The following is a 22,205-nucleotide window of genomic DNA, read 5'->3' on the forward strand; positions in this document are numbered from 1 at the left end:
CTGTCACCCACCAAACTCCCAAGAGCAAGGCTACCTATACAGCTTTCCCAGATCTTGGGAAGTAAGTCACTGAAGAGTGAACACACCTCCACCTGTGCCTATGGGTACTTTATCCACCTCCGGGGTTCTACTGGTATAAAAGGGTACGAGTGACAATCAGTAGGACAAGTCTTTGACCCATGTCTGCCACGAGCTTTCCTGTATTCTCTCCATTTCCCTTCTGTGAATACATTGACGGACTATCCCTCATCTGCCCAAATTGGGGTGGGGTTGAAAATAACTCAGACTGTGTGTCCTACGGAGGTCACCCAAGGTAAAGAGACCTTCGTGAGGGGAGGGAAGGCTGGATGTGGATGAGGGTAGGGAGGGACAGAGAGGCTGGATATGGGCCAGGTTCCACTGGATTAGTGACAATTCAAACCCTCTGCCCCAGCAAAGCTAAGCAAGCCTGCAGGTGCCCCAATAGGACCAAAGCATAGGTGTTGGGGAGGAAAAGGTTTTGAGAAAGAAAAGAGAAAGGCTGATAGAGGGAAGAAGGTGAGGAGGAGAGAGGCAGGAGATGGTATGTTCCTCTTAGGAACTGGGACCATACCATCCTCATCTATGGACCCAGCCTTCGGCTTCTTCACCCATGGTTCCTATCATCTTGCAGTGCTCGAAGCTGAATTGAGCAAACATCACTAAAAAGAGGCCTCAGGACCTCAACTAAAATAAATTCTTAATGGCCCCATTTATGCTGCCACAGGAGTCTCTTGCTCTCTCTGCAAAGACTGAGTTGATCACATGACCCTCCTGCTGCAGCAGGTAGATGGGGCACAGACTTTGATGTTCTAAGAAGACAAGGGGTGTGGGGTGAAGCAGAGAGAGGCTGTCAGCCTTTTCTCTCTTCCTGTTCCCCGGGTGACTTGCACAGCTCCTTGTTGGCATATCGGTCACGTGACACAGCCCAGGCTCAGTGGAGAAACTGGCATATCTCCTCCCACCAAACAGGTAGGTGGAGTCGGGTATCAACTTTCACAGATGAAGGTGTGAACTCTCTGTTTAAGTGGTGTGTTTCGGGGATGGGGGGACTGTGGGAGCTTTACATTTTCAAAATATTGTATAACAACAGACAGCTAGGAGGAGGTGCAGGAGCTGGAGAGAGAAGGAAAAGCACACGCCAGTTTTTCTCTCATGTCTCCCTCTCTCTCATTATTATATTAAAATTTTAAGACAGGCTGGGCTATGATTATTATTTAAAATAAGAAGCTCTGCAGTGCCAGCATAGGTCTTCCTCTTCCTTCACACCCCTACACACCAAAGCTGGGTCAGTTCACACCTGGAATCCTTGGGCCATCCCAGCCAGCCCACCCAGCTGTACTCAGGGTCATGGTTTGCAGAATCAAGGAGCTGTAGGAGTCTCCTCCTCCCCTTCCTACCCTCTTGCTTCCCCCAATTCACAAACACGCAGACAAATGGGGCGCTAGTGGGACAAAAATGAACCCGCATTTCCTACCGGCCCATCACCCCCCCAAAGCCATAATCAGAGATGTGCTCTGTGGGGGACTGGAGGTCATTCTTGGAGGAGGCCTTGTCATCCAGCAGTGGTCCACTGCTGGCCTCGCTGTCAGCCTTTTGACTCAGGCTGTCGGAGAAGGCATCGTCCCTGTGGAGAAGAGAAGAGTGAATTGGAGGTGATCCCCGTCCTCTGCAGGAAGGCCCAGGATGCCCAGAGCTCCTCCAAAGCTGTCTGCACACACCTATGGTTGCCTGTACCAGCAGCCCAGACTGAGCACCTTCCGTCTACGCATGCCTACCACATGCTCCCATAGCCAGGCTCTTTCATGGGTGGCTCCTTTGGATTCCACCCCCGTTCCACTGTTTCTTTCCCCTTCTCTACTTTGTCCTCTCTCCGAGACCCTCTCAATGATGGAGACAAGGTGGAGAAATGGGTGTTGGAGTCTACAAGCTGAGCACAGGGTGCTGAGTGCTGAGTCTCCTAGCACAGAGTGCTGTATGCTGAGTTTCCTATGGCTTCATGCAAAGTGGTTCAGAGTCAAGCAAGGCGGGGGGGGGGGGGAGCTACCTCCCTATCTGGGGTCCAGGATACTTGCGAGGTGGCCCTCTATTACAGCATCCCCTTTCTCATTTGCTTGGCCTTGGCCTTTGTTCACACTCAGAACCCTGCATCACAACATAGGCTTGGGGTTCCCCTCCTGTGCGGTTTAGCTCCATGGCTGCTTCCAGGATAGGTCAGCTCCACTGAGCCAATCCAAGCTGGAAGGGAATGAGAGCCTAGGAAGGACCTTACACAAAGTCCCAACTTCTTTAACTTTCTGACAGTGCCAGATATTTGGGATGTATGGTGTTTTTAACTCCTTAAATCATTAAAAATGACACCTGGTTAAAGTAAAACGGGATGCTTGCGTTTCTCCACTCCCTGAGAAGGTCACATCTGGAATGGAGGGCTGTGAGCATTAAGGGGTGGTGAGCTGATCTCTGGCTACAGGGACAGCTCAGGATAGTAGAGGGATATGAAAAGACTATGGGATGCTAGTGACCGTGGTGGATGGTGAGAGCCCTGGTTATGGCATATGGGTCTGGATGGCAGTCAAAGGATGAACAAGGTGCATATTTCTTTTGTGGATTTGCACTCAGAGGGACTTAGATAAAAAAAAAACATTCTTAGAGATCATCAAGATTTGATATTGATCCTGGGAGAACAAATTGCCAGCATATAACCCAGTATTTCCCTTCTACTGCCCATTCCAGACATCACTAATCTATTACCTCACTCTTCACAGAAGGCCCCAGTTCTCACTCACATGTCCTGTACAACTATGTACTGATGAGGGATGAGTCCATCCACGCCATTGTGACGGCCCTCCCACCAGTCCTCTGAGGCACGGTGGTACAGGAGCAATGAGGCCCCTTTTTTGAAGGACAGCTCACGAGGGGACCGCCCCACATAATCAAACTTGGCGATGGCCTCGATCTGCTCCACTTCTGAAAGAAAGTCAAGAGACAGAGCATCTGTGAGGTGGGAGGGATGGCCCAAGACTCAGACAGCCTGGGCTTCCGTGAGGAAGATGGGCAGCAGGCTTGATAAGCACAGGTGGTCTGGGGCTTGGGACCAGCCCTCTAGGTTCAGACTCCTCCCCACTGTCAATCTTAGGCAATCCATGCGACTTCTCAGAATGTCCAATGGGTACCAGGCTCAGTGGTGCAGACCTGGAATCTCAGGGTTCTAGAAGGACTAAGAGTTTGTAACCAACCTGGGTTATACAGCAATAACCTATCTCATAAAAAAAATCAAATAAATGAACAAATATAAAACGTCCGCAGGGAGCTGGCATACCAGGTCCATGTTTTCCATTGCATGATTATGGAAACCAGTTTGGCTAAGCGTGATAATGCAGACCTGTAATCTAAGCACTTGGGACGTGGATGCAGGATAATAGGAGAGGGAGGCTAGCCTGAGCTACGTGTGTGTTTGAGGAAATTCCTTTTCCTTCTACACCTCAGCATACATCCTACCCCCACCCATGAGCCCCTTTCTCTCTTGTCCATTTACACAGAAGTATCACGTACTGCCTGTAGGACTAGCTTTTCATTTCTATCCACTCACGATGCTTGCAAGGGGCTCTTCAACTTCCAAATGGTGAATGGAAATAAGGACACAGCACAACCAAAACTCATGGGTACAGCTACGGCTCGGGTGGAAATTTAGAGATGTAGATGACAGTGCTAAGAAAAATTCTAAATCAGTAACCTCTGTCTTCACCTTTAAAAAAAAACAGGAAGTACAGGGGCTAAAGAGAAGGCTCAGTGGTTAAGAGCAGGCTGCTCTTCCAGAGGACCTGGGTTCAATTCCCAACACCTACAACTCAGCTCAGACTCCAAACGATCTGTCACACTCTTCTGACCTCCAAGGGCACTGCATGCACATGGCACACAAGCATACATGCAGGCAAAACCTCATACACATAAACTAAAAAAATTAAAATATAAAAATTAAAGACATTAGAAGTGTAAACTAAGCGGGATGGTGGTGGAGCATGTCTTTAATCCCAGCTTGGGAGGGCAGAAGCAGATAGATCTCAGTGAGTTCGAGGCCAGCCTGGCCTACAAAACAAGTTCCAGGACAACAATTACACAAAGAAACCCTGTCTTGAAAAAAAAAAGTGCAAACTAAAGATAAGGCAAGAAGAGGCGGGGTGGGGGGAGCAATACAGATTAGAGTAGAACTAAATGAGACAGAGACTAGGAAAAGGTCCAAGCTGCTTCTTTGAAAAAGATCAATCCAATTAACCAACGTTTGGCTAAATAAACTAAGAAAACAAGAGAGAAAAATCACATTAATAAAATTCAAAATCAGGAATGAAAGAGAAACATTAATGTCATTACTTGGGAGGAAAAAGGGTATCATAAAGAAATGTTACCAACGATTATATGTCAGCAAATTAGATTAAGTAGAATGAAATGGCACATTACTAAAAAAAAAAAAAAATGTAGACTCCTGAAACTGACTTGAGAAACTGAATATCTGGGGCCAGCAAGAGGACTCAACAGGAAAGAATGCTTGTCACCAAGCCTGACAACGTGTTTGATCCCTGAGTCCTATATGAAAGAAGGAGAGAACCAACTCCTGCATGCTGTTCTTCAACCTCACAGACATAAGTCATGATATAACCACCCCTTCCTCAACAAACAAATGGAAAAAACAAAAAACCCAACACCTGGGGTCAGGAAGATGGCTCATGGGTAAAAGTGCTTGCTATACAAGTTTAATGATTTTATTAAACAATGTAGGGGGGGGGGAAAGCTGGATCCAGTAGTCCACATCTGTAATCCAGCACTCTTGTGGTAAGATGGAAAGGGCAGACATAGGAATCACCCAGAAGTTCACAGGCCTGATAGCCTGTAGCATGCAGTGGCAGAAACAAGAGAAACCATGAGGTCTCAACAAGATGAAGGAGAAGGTTGTCCTCTGACTTCTAGGTGCATGCCACACCATGCATGTGCCTGCCCAGCATGCATGCACATGCACACGTGCTAATAATACATTTTATAAAAAGAAATAGAAAACCTGAATGAGTCTCTGAGAACACGAACTAACTACCAAAGCACCTACTCAGAAAGAAATGCCCAGTCCCGTGAGGCTTCACTGCTGAATTCCACCAAACATTTAAACAACAATAATTAATCACCACATCTTCCAAAAACCACAAGACAGGGAAACAGTTGGCGACCCATTTCATGAGGCAAGTATTATCTAACACAAAACCTGGAATATATTACCAGAAAACCACAGGCTGACATCTCTTATGAATATGGATGAAATTCTTCTCTACAAAATATTAGCAAACTGTATGCAGAAATATGTAAAAGGAATTGTTCTCCATACCTGAGAAGAGTTTATCCCAGGAATGTAAAATTGGTTTAATATCTAAAATTTAACAATTCTTGTCAATAAAATAAAAAGAAAAATTGACATGATCATCTCAAAAGATGAAGAAAAGCATTTGGCAAACATTAACAAGTTTTCCTAGCAAAACACTTCAGAAAAACAGGAACAGAAGGGTGCATCCTTGACTTGATTGAAAACCTCACTGCTGGGTGGGAGAGATGGCTCAGCCATAAAGAGCGCTTGCTGTATGATCATGAGGACTGGGGTTCAGATCCCAGCATCCATGAGACAAGTCAGGCACCTGGCAACACACCTGAGATCTCAACTCTGAGACAAATGAAGAAGGAATGATCACTGAGGCTTACTAGCTTCTGGTCCAGCAGAAAATGTGTGAACCTGGGTTTGGGGATCCTGCCTCAAAGAAACAGTGATCATGGAGGATGCTCAACAGCCCGTTCCTAGTCTGCATATGTGTGCCAGGCATGAGTACACATGCACACATATGCATGAAAATACAGTCACACACAGACACTTATTTAAAAAAAAAAGAAAAACCCTGACAGGTAATAATGCATCTGGTAGGAAACCACTGGCTGCTTTCTCTGTGTGGTGGTTTGAAATGAGAACGGCCTCCATGGGTTTGTTATGTTTGAATAGTTGGTGCCCAGTTAGTGGAACTGTTTGGGAAGGAATACGAGGTGTAGCCTAATTGGAGAAGGTGTATCACTTGTGTGTGTGTGTGTGGGGGGGGGATGGTTAGACTCTAGACCTCTGATGCTGTAAGCCCCAAATAAACTCTTTCTTCTATAAGTTGCCTTGGCCATGGTATCTTATCACAGTAATTTTTAATTATTTTTATTTTATATGTTTTAAAAAAGAAAAATATCTTTTTAAAATTTTATACAGCGAGGCCTGATCTCTCGGCGCCAGGAGAGACAGCATTGGGGTGAGTTTCTGGCCCCGTGGCGCCAGCCTCCGAAGGGGAGCTCAGAGGTTACTTGGCCCCCTATCCTTCTTGGGCTCTCTGCAGGGCCTCCACTCCCTGCATACCGCCTCTTTCTTCCTAGGCCACCCAGCTCCCATCAGAACCCTCCCCACTTCGGCCCCACTGCCCTCTTTCTGCACATAACATCACCCAGCCCAGCCTGTCTGGGCACTGGGTCCGAATCCTCGGGGCACTCAAGCGGGCAGGACTCCCTTTGTTTCTATCGCCTGCCTGCACCAAGCAGGGTAGGCGCTTTGTTTGCGACCTGCCCACCAGCACGGATGCCTGATCTCTCGGCGCCAGGAGAGACAGCGTTGGGGGTAGGCACTTTGTTTGCAAGCTGCCCAAACAGCACGGAGACCTGATCTCTTGGTGCCAGGAGAGCCAACGTTGGGGAGATTCAGCGTTGGGTAGACAAGGAGACCTGATCCGGTAAAAGAAGATTCATAAGGGAGCATTTGGAAGAAGAGATGGGCAGACGCCAAGGCAAGAATTCGCCCAACAAGCTGAAAAGCAACATGAAGCCACCAGAAACCAGCAACCTCACAACGGGAGGACATGAACACCTTAATCAAGAAGAAGTAGAAAAGATTGACTTCATGAAAGTGATTGACGCCCTTAAACAGCATGTAAAAAACGCCCTTATAGAAATGGATGAGAAATATAACAGAAAGTTTGAAGAATTGAATAAATCAGTGAATGATACCCTAGAAAACCAAGGAAAAACAATCAAACAAATAATGGAAACAGTTCAAGACTTGAAAACTGAACTGGAGGCAAAGAAGAAAACACAAACAGAGGGCCGGCTGGACATGGAAAATTTAAGTAAACAAACAGAGTCTACAGAAACAAGCATAACCAACAGAATACAAGAGTTAGAAGAAAGAATCTCAGATTCTGAAGATGCCATAGAGAAAATAAACACACTGATCAAAGAAAACAGCAAGTCCAACAAACTCTCATCACAAAATATTCAGGAAATATGGGACACAATAAAAAGACCAAACCTAAGAATAATAGGAGTAGAAGAAGGAGAAGAAGTGCAGCTCAATGGTCCAGAAAATATATTTAATAAAATTATAGAAGAAAACTTTCCCAACCTAAAGAAAGATATACCTATGAAGGTGCAAGAAGCATACAGAACACCGAATAGGCTGGATCAAAAAAAAAAAAATCCCCTCGCCATATAATTATCAAAACACAAAGCATACAGTATAAGGAAAGAATATTAAGAGCTGCAAAGGAAAAAGGCCAAATTACTTATAAAGGTAAACCTATCAGACTTACACCTGACTTCTCCATGGAAACCATGAAAGCCAGAAGGTCCTGGATAGATGTACTACAGAAACTAAGAGACCATGGATGCAAGCCCAGATTACTATACCCAGCCAAGCTTTCGTTCACTATAAATGGAGAAAATAAAATTTTCCAGGATAAAAACAAATTTAAACAATACGCAGCCACAAATCCAGCCTTACAGAAAGTAACAGAAGGAAAATCACTAACCAAGGAGTCCAACAATGACCACAATAACTCAGACATCTAGAGACCCTTCACCAACACAAATCAAAGAAGGGAAACACACAAACTCTACGACTAAAAAAATGACTGGAGTTAACAACCACTGGTCATTAATATCACTTAATGTCAATGGACTCAACTCACCTATTAAAAGGCACAGGCTAAGAGACTGGATACGAAAACAGGATCCAACATTCTGCTGTTTACAAGAAACACACCTCAACCAGAAAGGCAGGCACCTACTCAGAGTAAAGGGCTGGGAAAAGGCTTATCAAGCAAATGGACCTAAGAAACAAGCAGGTGTGGCCATACTAATCTCTAACAAAGTTGACTTCAAACTTAAATCAATCAGAAGAGATGGAGAGGGGCATTTTATACTCATAACAGGAACAGTTCATCAGGATGAAGTCTCAATCCTGAACATCTATGCCCCTAATATAAAAGCACCCACGTACGTAAAAGAAACATTGCTAAAACTCAAGGCAGCCATCAAACCGCACACACTAATAGTAGGAGACTTCAACACTCCTCTCTCACCAATGGACAGGTCAAACAGACAGAAACCTAACAGAGAAATAAGAGAATTAATGGAGGTAATGAATCAAATGGACTTAACAGACATCTATAGAACATTCCACCCAAATAGGAAAGAATATACCTTCTTCTCTGCAGCTCATGGAACCTTCTCAAAAATCGACCACATAGTCGGTAACAAAGCAAACATCCACAGTTACAAAAAAATATTAGTAACCACCTGTGTCTTATCAGATCACCATGGATTAAAGTTAGAATTCAACAACAATGCTACCCCCAGAAAGCCTACAAAGTCATGGAAACTGAACAGTCAACTCCTGAACCATACCTGGATTAAGGAAGAAATTAAGAAAGAAATTAAAGTCTTCCTGGAATTCAATGAAAATAAAGAAACAACATAATTAAACTTATGGGACACTATGAAAGCAGTCCTAAGAGGAAAGTTCATAGCACTAAGTGCCCACTTAAAGAAAACAGAGAAAGCTCACATTGGAGACTTAACAGCCCACCTGAAAGCTCTAGAAAAAAAAAAGAAGCAGACTCACCTAGGAGGAGTAGAAGACTGGAAATAATCAAACTGAGGGCTGAAATCAACAAAATAGAAACACAGAAAACAATCCAAAGAATCAATGAAACAAAAAGCTGGTTCCTGGAGAAAATCAACAAGATTGACAAACCCCTATCCAAACTAATCAAACGGCAGGGAGAGAATTTGCAAATTAATAAGATCAGAAATGAAAAGGGGGACATAACCACAGACACAGAGGAAATTCAGAGAATCATTAGATCTTACTACAAAAGCCTATATGCCACAAAACTGGAAAATGTAAAGGAAATGGACACTTTTTTAGATAAATACCATATACCAAAGTTAAACCAGGACCAGGTGAACAATCTAAATAGACCTGTTAGTCGAGAAGAATTAGAAGAGGTTATCAAAAACCTCCCTACCAAAAGAAGCCCAGGACCAGATGGTTTCAATGCGGAATTCTACCAGAACTTCCAAGAAGACCTAATACCTATACTCCTTAATGTATTTCACAATATAGAAACAGAAGAGTCATTGCCAAACTCCTTTTATGAAGCTACAGTCACTCTGATACCAAAACCACACAAAGACTCAACCAAGAAAGAGAATTACAGGCCAATCTCACTCATGAACTTCGACGCAAAAATCCTCAACAAAATACTGGCAAACCGTATCCAAGAACACATTAGAAAAATTATCCATTATGATCAAGTAGGCTTCATCCCAGGGATGCAGGGCTGGTTCAACATACGAAAATCTATCAATGTAATCCATCATATAAATACACTGAAAGAAAAAAACCATATGATCATTTCATTAGATGCTGAAAAAGCGTTTGACAAAATTCAACATCCCTTTATGATAAAAGTATTGGAGAGATTAGGGATACAAGGGTCATACCTAAATATAATAAAAGCTATATACAGCAAGCCGACAGCTAACATCAAATGAAATGGAGAGAAACTTAAAGCCATCCCACTAAACTCAGGAACATGACAAGGCTGTCCACTCTCGCCATGCCTCTTCAATATAGTGCTTGAAGTTCTAGCAATAGCAATAAGACAACATAAGGGGATCAAGGGGATTCGAATTGGAAAGGAAGAAGTGAAACTTTCCTTATTTGCAGATGATATGATAGTGTACATAAGCGACCCCCAAAACTCCACCAAAGAACTTTTACAGCTGATAAACAGCTTTAGTAATGTGGCAGGATACAAGATCAACTCCAAAAAATCACTCGCCCTCTTATACACAAAGGATATGGAAGCAGAGAGGGAAATCAGAGAAGCTTCACCTTTCACGATAGCCACAAACAGCATAAAATATCTTGGGGTAACTCTAACCAAGGAAGTGAAAGATTTATTTGACAAGAACTTTAAGGCATTGAAGAAAGAAACTGAAGAGTATACCAGAAAATGGAAGGACCTCCCTTGCTCTTGGATTGGGAGGATCAACATAGTAAAAATGGCAATTCTACCAAAGGCAATTTATAGATTCAATGCAATCCCCATCAAGGTCCCATCAAAATTCTTCACAGATCTTGAGAGGACAATAATCAACTTTATATGCAAAAACAAAAAACCCAGGATAGCCAAAACAATCCTATACAATAAAGGATTGTCTGGAGGCATTACCATCCCTGACTTCAAACTCTATTACAGAGCTACAGTGATGAAAACAGTGTGGTACTGGCATAAAAACAGAGAAGTCGACCAATGGAATCGTATAGAAGACCCGGATTTTAACCCACAAACCTATGAACACCTCATTTTTGATAAAGGAGCCAAAAGTATACAATGGAAGAAAGAAAGCATTTTCAACAAATGGTGCTGGCATAACTGGATGTCAACCTGTAGAAGAATGAAAATAGACCCATATCTATCACCATGCACAAAACTCAAGTCCAAATGGATTAAAGACCTTACTATCAGTCAGAACACATTGAACCTGATAGAAGAGAAAGTGGGAAGTACCCTACAACAGATGGGCACAGGAGATCGCTTCCTATGTGTAACCCCAACAGCACAGACATTAAGGGCAACATTGAATAAATGGGACCTACTAAAACTGAGAAGCTTCTGTAAAGCAAAGGACACTGTCACCAAGACAAAAAGGCAACCTACTGACTGGGAGAAGATCTTCACCAACCCCGCAACAGACAAAGGTCTGATCTCCAAAATATATAGAGAACTCAGGAAACTAGACTTTAAAATGCTAATTAACCCAATTAAAAAATGGGGCACTGAACTGAACAGAGAATTCTCAGCAGAGGAAGTTCAAATGGCCAAGAGACACTTAAGGTCATGCTCAACCTCCTTAGCGATCAGGGAAATGCAAATCAAAACAACTTTGAGATATCATCTTACACCTGTCAGAATGGCTAAAATAAAAAACTCCAATGATAGCCTTTGCTCGAGAGGCTGTGGAGGAAGGGGTATCCTCATCCATTGCTGGTGGGAATGCAATCTTGTGCAACCACTTTGGAAATCGGTGTTTCGGTTTCTCAGGAAATTCGGGATCAACCTACCCCTGGACCCAGCAATACCACTCCTGGGAATATACCCAAGAGATGCCCGATCATATGACAAGAGCATTTGTTCAACTATGTTCATAGCAGTATTATTTGTAATAGCCAGAACCTGGAAACAACCTAGATGCCCTTCAATGGAAGAATGGATGAAGAAAGTGTGGAATATCTACACATTAGAGTACTACGCTGCGGTAAAAAAACAATGACTTCTCGAATTTTGCATGCAAATGGACGGAAATAGAAAATACTATCCTGAGTGAGGTAACCCAGACCCAAAAAGATGAATATGGGATGTACTCACTCATAATTGGTTTCTAGCCATAAACAAGGGTCACGGAGTCTACAATTGGTGATCCCAAAGAAGCTAAGTAAGAAGGTGAACCAAAGGAAAAACATATAGTTGTCCTCTTGGCTATGGGAAGTAGACAAAATGGCCGGGGAGAAAATTGAGATCTTGGGGGTGGGGTGGGATGGGGGTAAGGGGAGATCGGGAGAGAAAAGGGAGAAGGGGAGAATGGGGGGAACTTGGGGAAAAAGGAGGATTGGGATAAAGGAAGGTTGGATAGGGGAGCACGGAAGCACAATTCCTAGTTAAGGGAGCCACGTTAGAGTTGGCAAGAGACTTGAACCTAGAGTGGCTCCCAGATGCCCAAGCCAAGGTCCCCAGTTAGTTCCTTGGGCAGCTGAGGATAGGGAACCTGAAATGACCCTATCCTATAGCAATACTGACGAATATCTTGCATGTCATCATAGAACCTTCATCTGGTGATGGATGGAGATAGAGACAGAGACCCACACTGGAGCACTGGACTGAGCTCCCAAGGTCCCAATGAGGAGCAGAAGGAGAGAGAACATGAGCAAAGAAGTCGGGACCACGAGGGGTGCACCCACCCACTGAGACAGTGGAGCTGATCTATTGGGAGCTCACCAAGGCCAGCTGGACTGTGACTGAAAAAGCATGGGATAAAACTGGACTCTCTGAGCATGGCGATCAATGAGGGCTGATGAGAAGCCAAGGACAATGGCACGGGGTTTTGAACCTACGTAATGTGCTGGCTTTGTGGGAGCCTAGCCAGTTTGGATGTTCACCTTCCTAGAAATGGACGGAGAGGGGAGGACCTAGGACTTACCACAGGGCAGGGAACCCTGACTGCTCTTTGGACTGGAGAGGGAGAGGGAAAGGAGTGGGGGGAGGGGGAGAAGGGTGGGAGGAGGGGGAGAAGGGTGGGAGGAGGGGGAGGGAAATGGGAGGCTGGGAGGAGGTGGAAACTTGTTTTTTTTTTCTCCTTTTCTCAATAAAAAAATGGAAAAAAAATTTTATACAGCAATCCCAGTTCCCACTCCCTCCCCTCCTCCCATTCCCTCCATCTCCCCCCTCACCCCACCCCCATAAGACACCTGGCAAAAAAGAAGGCAAGACAAGGGCTTTCATGAATATAGTCAAAACAATGAACAACAAAATAAAAACGGGATGAATTGGACTCTATTAAAATTAAAACTTTTTGTGCCTCAAAGGACAACATTTGGAAAACAATATGCAAGTCTCATAATGGAAGAAAACATTTGAAAATCACATTTGAGATAAGAAACTTATATTTAGAATATGTAAAGAGCCGTTACAACTCAATACTAAAAAGACAAATTTAAAATGGGCAACAGACCTAAAGACAGAATATTTACTGTTGCTTTTCCAGGAGATAGAAGGTTTTAGTGCTGCCCCTCAGCACCATGGGTCCTCATGTACTGAAGGGTAGCTATGCTGCTTGAATATCTGTGAGACGGTGGAGACTAGTCCTGTGGCCAGCTCCAGCAGGCATGAGAGCCCCTGTGAGATTTCTGACCTAGACTCTGCCCACTATGTCTTAGTGGGTAAGGAGGCCTGAGCCCATTTAACTCAGACTGCTCATCTGTGTGGTCCCCCTCCCCCACACATCTGTTTCTCTCCACACTCCACACTATCCAAGCAATTCTCAGGTGCCCCTACATGGGCAGGTCCCTTTTAGCTCACACTGTCAATCTGTTCTTTGAAAGCTGCTTCCAATCTGTTGAAGTCTGCTGAGAGTTCGGAAACTTTTTGAGGATCTCCTCATTCATCACCAGGTCCCAGGTCCCAGGTCCCAGCAAAGGCCTGGTGCAAAGCAGATCCTCAAGCTGGGGCCAGGAACAGCAGAGGAACAGGGGATACTTTCCTCTTAGACATTTGTCTCTGAGGACTTTTACTGATCCAGGCAGAACACACAGAGGATGACATGGGCCAGGAGTGGTGTGTTGTAAATGTATAGCACCTACCAGGATTTGCTCTATGTGGACCTATGCTAGGACCCAAGGCAAGCATTAAGCCTTTTCTGGGTCCCTGCCCATGCTGAAGGGCCCCCGTGCTACCTGGAGCAGTGGGGCTGTGGGTACTGCCTCTGTGATTGGCTTGAGTAAGCATGAGAGATCCCTGTGGGTCTTTTGGCCTAGACCCTCCCCCTACTCACCTTCGTCACTGGTATGAGGCTCTGTGCCATTGTCATGGTCAACTTCATCAATCGTCCCTGGCTCACTGTGTGGGCTGTCGCTGCAAGCAAACATAGGAAGAGGACTTGTTGGGGACTTTCCTGAATACTGCCTTAGTGACCCTAGCTCTGGAATGGACTAGATTGTCAAAGGCTTGAGTATGTGTATTGAGAGCATCATCCTCAGTGTCACCATGTTTGGAGGTACAGTCTAAGCAAGGACGATCAGACCATAGGGGCTGTGTTGTCAGAAACTGGTGTTGATCAAGGCCAGTTATATGAGAGCAGACTTACTGCGTTAGCCCTGATCCCTTGGGGCTCTCTTGCTTGTTCTCACACTTTCTTCCCCTTTGCCTTCCACCATGGGATGATTTAGCATGAATGCCCTCACTACATGTGGTATACCTCTTAGTTTTCAGAACCCTGGGCTACAGAGACTTCAGTTCAGTATTGATGATACAGTCTCAAGTATAGTAGCCGATGTGGGCTGAAATGCTTAAGTGCTCAATGAGATTCAGACGGCAGCGGGAAACTGCAAGTATCTGAAGGCCAGGGCTCTCCTCATGGAGTGTGTGTGTATGTGTGTGTGTGTGTGCGTGCGTACGTGCCAGGTTTTCATCAAGCTATTAACTGGGTTCTACTATATCCCACTGTGTTAAGTAGGAAGGACACAATGAGAAATCAAGTGGACCAGGTCCTGACCTCACTGCTCACATTCTAGGGAGAGCAAACAGCCCACGTAATGGGGCCAGTGCATAAAACAGTTGCTAGATGAAATAATGATTTATAAAAAATAGGTCTAGATGAGAGCAGGAGAGGGAACCAACATAGAATGATCTGGATGGCTTTTAATAGGAGGTGACATTTACGATGCCATTAAAAAAATAGCTTTAGGCAGCTCAGCTGGTAGTGTCTAGCATGTCCAAAGGCCTGCCGTCTCTCTCCGGCATCACACGAACCTGGCCTAGTAGTGCATGCCTGTAATTCCAGCTCTCAGTAGGTAACGGCTGGAGGATCAGAAGCTCAAGTGAGCTTCGGCTATATAATGAGTTTGGGGCCAGTCTGGGCTACCTGAGACTGTTTTTAAAAGAACAAAAAGAGATAGAGACTATATTGTGAAAAATTCCCCATTGCCACCAGGATTAGATCCAGATCAAGGGCATCAGAACCGGCCTCCAGCTGACCTATGCAGCCTGGCACCTCACCACCCCCGTCACACACCCCACCCTCAACAACCCGAGACTCTTTTCACTCTGCTGAGTGCTGCAAGCCTCGGACTTTCTTGCCCTAGTCCTCTGTGAACTGGCCCCAGTTTCGGTTGCTGGCTTGGATCTTTCTTTACCTCCTTGGGAAGCCTTTCCTGGTGGCCTGTGATTGGCTCAGGGGCTCCCTCTGAACTAACTTGCCTCTGGTCCTCTTAACACTCCTCCCACTGAAGCTACTCGACCCCAGGCACCATCCCTACCACCTGAAGATCCAGTCCCCAGAGGATGCTGGGTGGAGGGGGTGGGCACTGCTGAACGAATGGATTTGATCCCTACACTGAGACCTTCAGACCTTCATTTCTGTTTTTAGTTTTGAAAATACTTTCAAAGTGACCATGTGATTGCTAATTTTCTAGTCTCACAGGAAATGAAGAAAAGTGTCAAAGTGGTGAGTGTGTATTGTGCATGTGTAAGTTGTATGTTTAGCTTCTCTTTATGCTGAAACTGTGCTTTTCTAGCTGCATGTGGGTCCTTTACAGTGTTAGGACAGAGAGCTATGACCAGAGGCCACTGTGACCAGACACCCTGTGGCCCTTCATGTCTGTTTGGAGAAGAATGTGCACTGAGACAGACAGGCTTCTTTAAAGCAGTTGCCTAGTAACCCTAGAGAATGGGGGCAATTGAAGCATCCAGGCATTCTTTAATCAAAAGCCCAAATTCCCACTGGCCATGACAGATCAAGTCTACAAACCCAGCACTTATTGAGGCAGGAGGAGCACAAGTTCAATACCAGATTTGGCTAAATAGTAAGACTCTTTCAAAAACACCAAACTAAAATGTCTAAGTTCCCTGCAGGCACCTGGCAGAAAGACTTAAGTGTAGTGTTGTGTTGACCTGGGTTGGGGACAATGTAACAGCTGGAACATCTGACTTGTCTCAAGCAGTATGCTTAGTAATTTTCTCTTCTCTGCCTTCTTAATTAAAAACATAATTGGTAGAAAAAGCATACAAATTACACATTTGTAGGGTATCGTGTGATCATTCAATAGATACACAAATTGGGTGATAACTGAGGTAAACATACCTGTTTCCTTAAACATTTACCTTAAAATAATTATTTGTATGCGGGGTGGAGGGTGGGGAGGATGTGTGTGTGTGTGTGTGTGTGTGTGTGTGTGTGTGTGTGTGTGCGTGCATGCAGGTGCCTGTGGAGGGCAGAAGAGGGCATCAGATTATCTGGAGCTGGAGTTCAGGCAGCTGTGAGCTGGGTTCTGGGAAATGAAGTAGAATCCACTATAAGAACAATTCATACCCTCAGCTGCTGAGCCATCACTCTAGCCCCAACATGGATCTTTTTTGTTCTGTTTTGGTGCTGAGGCTCAAATCAGGACCTCCCACACAGGAAGTATATGCTCTACCAGCGGGCTATGTTCAGAGCCTCTCTGTCGTTTTTTTCAGCGCAAAAACTTCCCTTCACCCTAGTTTCCTGCAACATCTGGAATGCTGGCGCTGTCTGTGGTCACTCTTTCACTACAATTTAAACACAAAGTCATCTTCTCTCTCTCAGGCTTAGCTTGGGGAAGGCAGCCAGGCCTGGACCCGCAAAGGCTCTTAACTGTTTCTCCTGACACAGGGAGTCCTAACAGCTAGGAGAGTTACCACTAATGATCGCTGACCTGAGGTGGGACATTGAGACAAGAAGCTCTGGAAGAGAGAACTCCTGGATGGGAGAGGTTGGTGACAAGGGTATCACTTCAGCTGTTGAGGTCCATTATGGGGACACCCACTCTTCTGCTTCCTGAGATAGGCCTCACACATGGCCAGCCACCACATTATGAGAGCTCCTCAGACTCAAATGGAGCCCCCAGAACAATTCCTGGGAACTTCCTATAGGAACGTCTGGGAAAGAGAAGCTCTTCTTCTGTTGGGGATGCAGAGAATGGGTGACGAAGCTTAAGGTGCTCGCTGGCTGCCTTCTGCCAGCCATGAAGTGAGATGCTGAAGCCAGCACAGAAGTAAGCAAGGTCAGGGTAGGAAACTTCAGGGCCAGGTCCTGATAACAACAGCCGCGCCTCTGCGCCCAGCTATATCTGATGACACAGTTAAGTCAACGCACGTTTGGCTTCAGCTATTTGAAAGTGTGTTTTATTCCTTGCAACTTACAAAATCTTAGCCGATGTATCTGTTGCTCACGCGGGACTATGGCAAAGTCTGCGTGGAAAACTATGTATGGTACACGGACCCTAGTGTAATGAGAAAACTGGAAGGCTTCTGACTGTTCCTAACAACGATAGGATGGTGCTAACGGTCATATTAAGAGGAAGGGTGCCTTACCAGTACTCTTCCCCTCCAGCCATGCATTTTTCATACACGGGTCCCTCTAGCTCCCGCGGGCTGGGGAAGATGGCTTCATGGTGGATGATGATGGTTTTGATGACTTCATTGACATGCGCCTGGCAGGATACAGGGTCCTGCCCATCAGGGATATGCATGAGGGTGGGCCCGAAGCAGATGGCCAAGTTGTAGGGATCCATCATGTTCTCATCACTGTACTGGGAAAGGCTAGGAGAGAGCAGGTACCCACCGTTCACCCAAAAGGCAGATCCTCCTCCATGCTTTCTTCTGTGGGGGAAAGTGGGACGCCACACAAATGCAGGAAGCTCCTGTATTCCGATTTATCACAGTAGTGTTTTTAAGAGCCTTGGGACACCCCTCCCCCAGGAGGCCAGTCGGAGGGCTCCCTGGGCCAGTACTCACTGATTGAGGAAAGCAAAGAGGTATCTCATGACCACGATGACCACGCGGGGCAGGGTGATGAGGATCTGCTGGATTGGGTGCACCCTGTCAGCTGGGTTCTCCAGTTCTGTAAGGCACAGAGGGTTCAGGATGCCTGTTACCCATAAAGCAAGGCAGCAGATATCTCCAGACCCCACCTCCTCTCTGTTACAGGGACTTGAGCTGGTCTAGAAGACCATGGAGAAATCTACAGAGAGGTACCTGGAACTCCAGTAGCAGAAAATCTGGAGCAGCTAGGGACTGCTAGGAAAGAGTATCCTGTCTGAGGATCAAGGGAGTGTCACGAACCCCAGAGTGGACATGTGACATCCAAAACCGATGGCTCTAAAGTGTTCTGGTAGAGGGACTGACATACGCTGCTGTATGGTCTCAGATAGTTTAAGTTTCTGTCATTGGCAGTCTTGGAGTCCTGATGACACAGGCAGGGATGGGGGTTTAGTAATGTGTAGCAGGCACCAGCCACAGCATAGGCCTGGCACACCACAGTCACTCAGAAAAGAACAGTGCAAACACAGGCTCCTTGAATGACTTATTGACGAGATGGCTTGGCACATGCCAAGCATCTCACCTGGGATCGGTTCTCAAGTGAACCTTAAAGAGCCAAATGCTGATATTATGGCCTGCAAGACAGAGCAGGACCTATAGAGTTGACAGCCTAGAACTACAAGCAGTGTGATGCCGATGATGTGTGTCCAGCCAACATGCCACACGTCAGTGATGTTTTCCTCACAGAATCCCAGCTCCCTAAAGCCACTGCTCTCCTCAGCAGTCAACATGGCAGAGCTACAGACAATCTTGCCTGCTTCAACTTCTGGCCACTGTTCTCCCCCGGGGTCTGAAAACTATCTGGAGACACACCTGTCTGTGAGGTGTTATTGCCAAAGTTGGAATGCTTGTTTCCTGACAAGGCATTGCGTGGGATGTATAGCTAAAGGAAGCCCATTCTGGCAGCAGCCCCCATATGCCCTGACTGTGGATCATGTGCAGAGAGATGTTGTTTGCCTTAAATTTCAACAGGGTTATTGATCCCTCTAGCTCACCTTCAAGACCTGGCTGGAGAAAGTTTCACCCAAGTAAGATATCAGTCAGTATTTTACGCATAAATTCCACTGCCTCTTTACAAGTCCTCCAGACCCACCTGTCAGTCATCCACGGCAGGTACCCCCTCTTTGGTTATTTACTACATTGTATTTTTTTTAGATTTAGATTTAGTTATTATATATACAACGTTCTGCCTGCAGGTCAGAAGAGGACACTAGATCTCATTCTAGATGGTTGTGAGCCACTAAGTGGTTACCAGGAATTGAACTCAGGACCTCTGGAAAAGCAGCCAGTAATCTTAACCTCTGAGCCACCTCCCTGATTTTTTTTAAAGAACTTTTATCATTCTGTTATAAGAAAAAATGGACAATCCTTTGTTATAACTAGGAAAGAGCATACAAATATGTAACGGCGGGGCTATGTTCTAAGACATGCCGAAGGCAGGGAACCCATCTGTACCATATCCTTTAGCATACACACCTTTGGGAAAATTTACCTCATGAAATAGACACAGGAAGGTACTAGCAGTCAACAATGAATGAGAACAGTTAGAGCAGTGCATGGGATGAAGATCACTTAAAACTTAGTATTTCTAGGATTTCCTATTCAAAACCCCGCACTGCAGTCAACTGGGGGATAACTGCAACTCTGGCAATCAAGAGCACAGAAGGGGAGCTACTGCTCAACAAATGCAAGGGGTGCCACTAAACGACAAAGGCTTTGAAAGATGACCCTGGCGATTGCATTTGGACGGAGGTTGATGTGTGAAAGATTCTCTATGCCATAGTCAGAGCCGTAGACAGAACAGAAGAGACCCTCTCACCATGAGACTTTGGTCAGGCACAGTCATGATCTATGCTGGGATTTCCCTCCTTATCCACTCATTGTCCTGCACAAGGTTCTGAGTTATGGGGGTCTGGTCTAATGATACTGGCTAAGTCAGCGACACGGAGTCTTTGTGTACTGGGATTTAGAGTTTGGTTTAGAGTTTGGCATAGATCTTAAAAGATGAGCAGGAAGGAAACACTGAGAAACGTGGTGAACAAAGAAAGAAAACATGAGGGCTTAAGCATGGCCTTCCTTCTCTCCCATCCCAGGAACTGCCAGTATCTCCTCCATCTGTCAAGCACTCTCATGACTAGCAGGGTAAAGATGATCTCCCAGGCAGTTGACTGTCACCATTTCTCTTGTCTGCTGACCTGATCCCTAAGCCTTCCACAGATCCCTACCACCCAAAGACAAAAGCTGTGGGGTCCTTCAAAGATGTTCATACGTACTTCTCTTGCAACTGTACCAACCTCTTGCACCATGCACTGTTGACCCAAGGGGTCCACTGTCCCCAACCCTTCCAGGTCTTCCAGTGTCCCCTCCTCTTGGAAGGCTTATCCACATCCCCCGCACAGGTCTACTCTGACCCCAGGTTCCTCTATACCTCTTCTCTTAGCTCTGTTGTACATGAATGCACCATGTCCATCAGTCCATTGTGCTATCTATACAGCTGGGTCTTGGAGCACTCTGAGGACCAGACTTCTCTCATAGTGTCCCTCTCCCGTGCCTGGCAGGATAAAGAGCCAGCCCTGCAACTTCTGTAAAGACCCTGGCAATGGGTTGTCCACCTGGAAAATACTTACTAATAGTAGATATCAAATCTTGAAACCTTTCCTTAGGAAAGAGTGGATTTTCCAGGCCTCGGAAATACAGCTTTAAAACACCAGCGACTGAATTGATATCTCGCTCATTTTGGTCATCCACGAGGGGGTCTTCACCTGTGTGGAGACAATGGTTTAGGCTGGTGAGGAAGGAGAATCTCTTTCCAACACTGGAGGTGACCTGGCCTGCCTGGATAGGAGGGGGAAAGGATGGGGCAAGCCTGAGAACCTGTGATCCTCAGTCTCTGCATGCTTTGAATTATTATTAGAAAATGTTCAAATCCCCAGAAAAGAGATAAGCATCTAATCATGCATGTCTATCACCTTTTACTCATCCCTCTCCTGAGTTTTCTCTTTATTATATACATCATGGCTCAAAGATTAGAGAACTTTGGATATCATAACACATTTCTCTTAAGAATCAGGATATTCTCAGCTAACAATAACTTTATCTAAACCAAGAAAGAGACAATCCTTCCAAAAATAACACTGTACACAGCCCACATTCAAACTCCACCCACTATGTCTGTCATGGAATTTTGTTTTCAAAATACATGTGTTATTCTGAGTTCCCACAATTCATTTGGTAGTTGGCAGTTGTTCTTTTTGTTTGTTTGAGGCATGGTCTCCATGTATCCCTGGATGACCTGGAACTTGGGCCAATCCTTCTGCTTCTGCTCCCAAATGCTGAGATTTAAGGTGTCCCGCTAGCGTGCCTGGCTTAAAGGCCAGCCACCTTTTTGGTTTTATAAATATAAAATAAATGCCAATGTTTTTTGAGTGCTAAGTTTGTGTTTGATGATGTACTCCTTTCTGTCTTGTAGAAGACAGAACTGCCTCATATTCTGGCTTTCTCTTGTTTTCCTCATGACCTGATTCAGGTTGACTACTTTGGGTAAGAATATAGAGACACATATGCCATGTGTGCCCTGCTAGTGGTGACACAGACGCCGGGGTAAGGTGGTAGCCTTTTTTTTTTCTTTAAACACCACAAAGGTATTTCCTTTTTGTAACAAACATGAGACCTGCAAAGTAAGACTAGCAGCCCTGCCTCTCTAAGCCTGTCTGAGTCCCTGTGGTTAGCATGACACACCCCGTGGAGTCAGTCTCCAGTAACGGCTCTCGCCTTGTTACCCTGGGAGCTCACTGATTCAGGGAGACTGGCTGGTCAGGGAGCTCCAGATAGCCACTTGCCTGGGCTCTCCAGCACTAGGATATCAAGAACTGCTATGCCTGGCTTCTATGTGGATGCTGGGCATCTGAACTCAGGCCCTCATCCTCTCAGCCCCCAAAACCAGATTTAAAGTTTCTCAGCAAGAAGGTCCAATTTTACCCTTTCCCTAACACCTTGTACATCACCATTTTCTTAGTCTGACTTGTCTACTGTATTTCCTTCTGCAGCTGATAAACAAATGCATGTGCAGTCAGGATTCCCTACTCACAAGTTGCACATTTGTGGATTCAACGAAAGCTAATGAACATATTTTCAAGAGAAGGTTGCCTCTGGGGGCTAGGGAAATGGGTCAGT

The 22,205-nt window shown here is 45.4% G+C and overlaps 1 protein-coding gene across 3 annotated transcripts in view; it reads right to left on the reverse strand.

Annotated features, from left to right (window-relative positions):
- Srgap3 (SLIT-ROBO Rho GTPase activating protein 3) overlaps window positions 1-22,205 on the reverse strand; it is a 229,136-nt gene that overhangs the window by 10,012 nt on the left and 196,919 nt on the right. For all 3 annotated transcript variants that reach the window (XM_041680344.1, XM_041680337.1, XM_041680352.1), the window contains exons 15-20: window positions 20,660-20,794; window positions 17,949-18,054; window positions 17,526-17,753; window positions 13,969-14,048; window positions 2,805-2,985; window positions 1,496-1,645 (exon numbers count right to left, since the gene is read on the reverse strand). In XM_041680344.1, the coding sequence (XP_041536278.1) occupies window positions 1,496-1,645; window positions 2,805-2,985; window positions 13,969-14,048; window positions 17,526-17,753; window positions 17,949-18,054; window positions 20,660-20,794 (880 nt within the window). The remainder of the gene's footprint in view (window positions 1-1,495; window positions 1,646-2,804; window positions 2,986-13,968; window positions 14,049-17,525; window positions 17,754-17,948; window positions 18,055-20,659; window positions 20,795-22,205) is intronic.

The sequence above is a fragment of the Microtus oregoni genome, unplaced genomic scaffold (genome assembly GCF_018167655.1).
Source record: "Microtus oregoni isolate MIOR12 unplaced genomic scaffold, Mior012 000002F_ref0000024, whole genome shotgun sequence".
Classification (NCBI taxonomy): Eukaryota; Metazoa; Chordata; class Mammalia; order Rodentia; family Cricetidae; genus Microtus; species Microtus oregoni.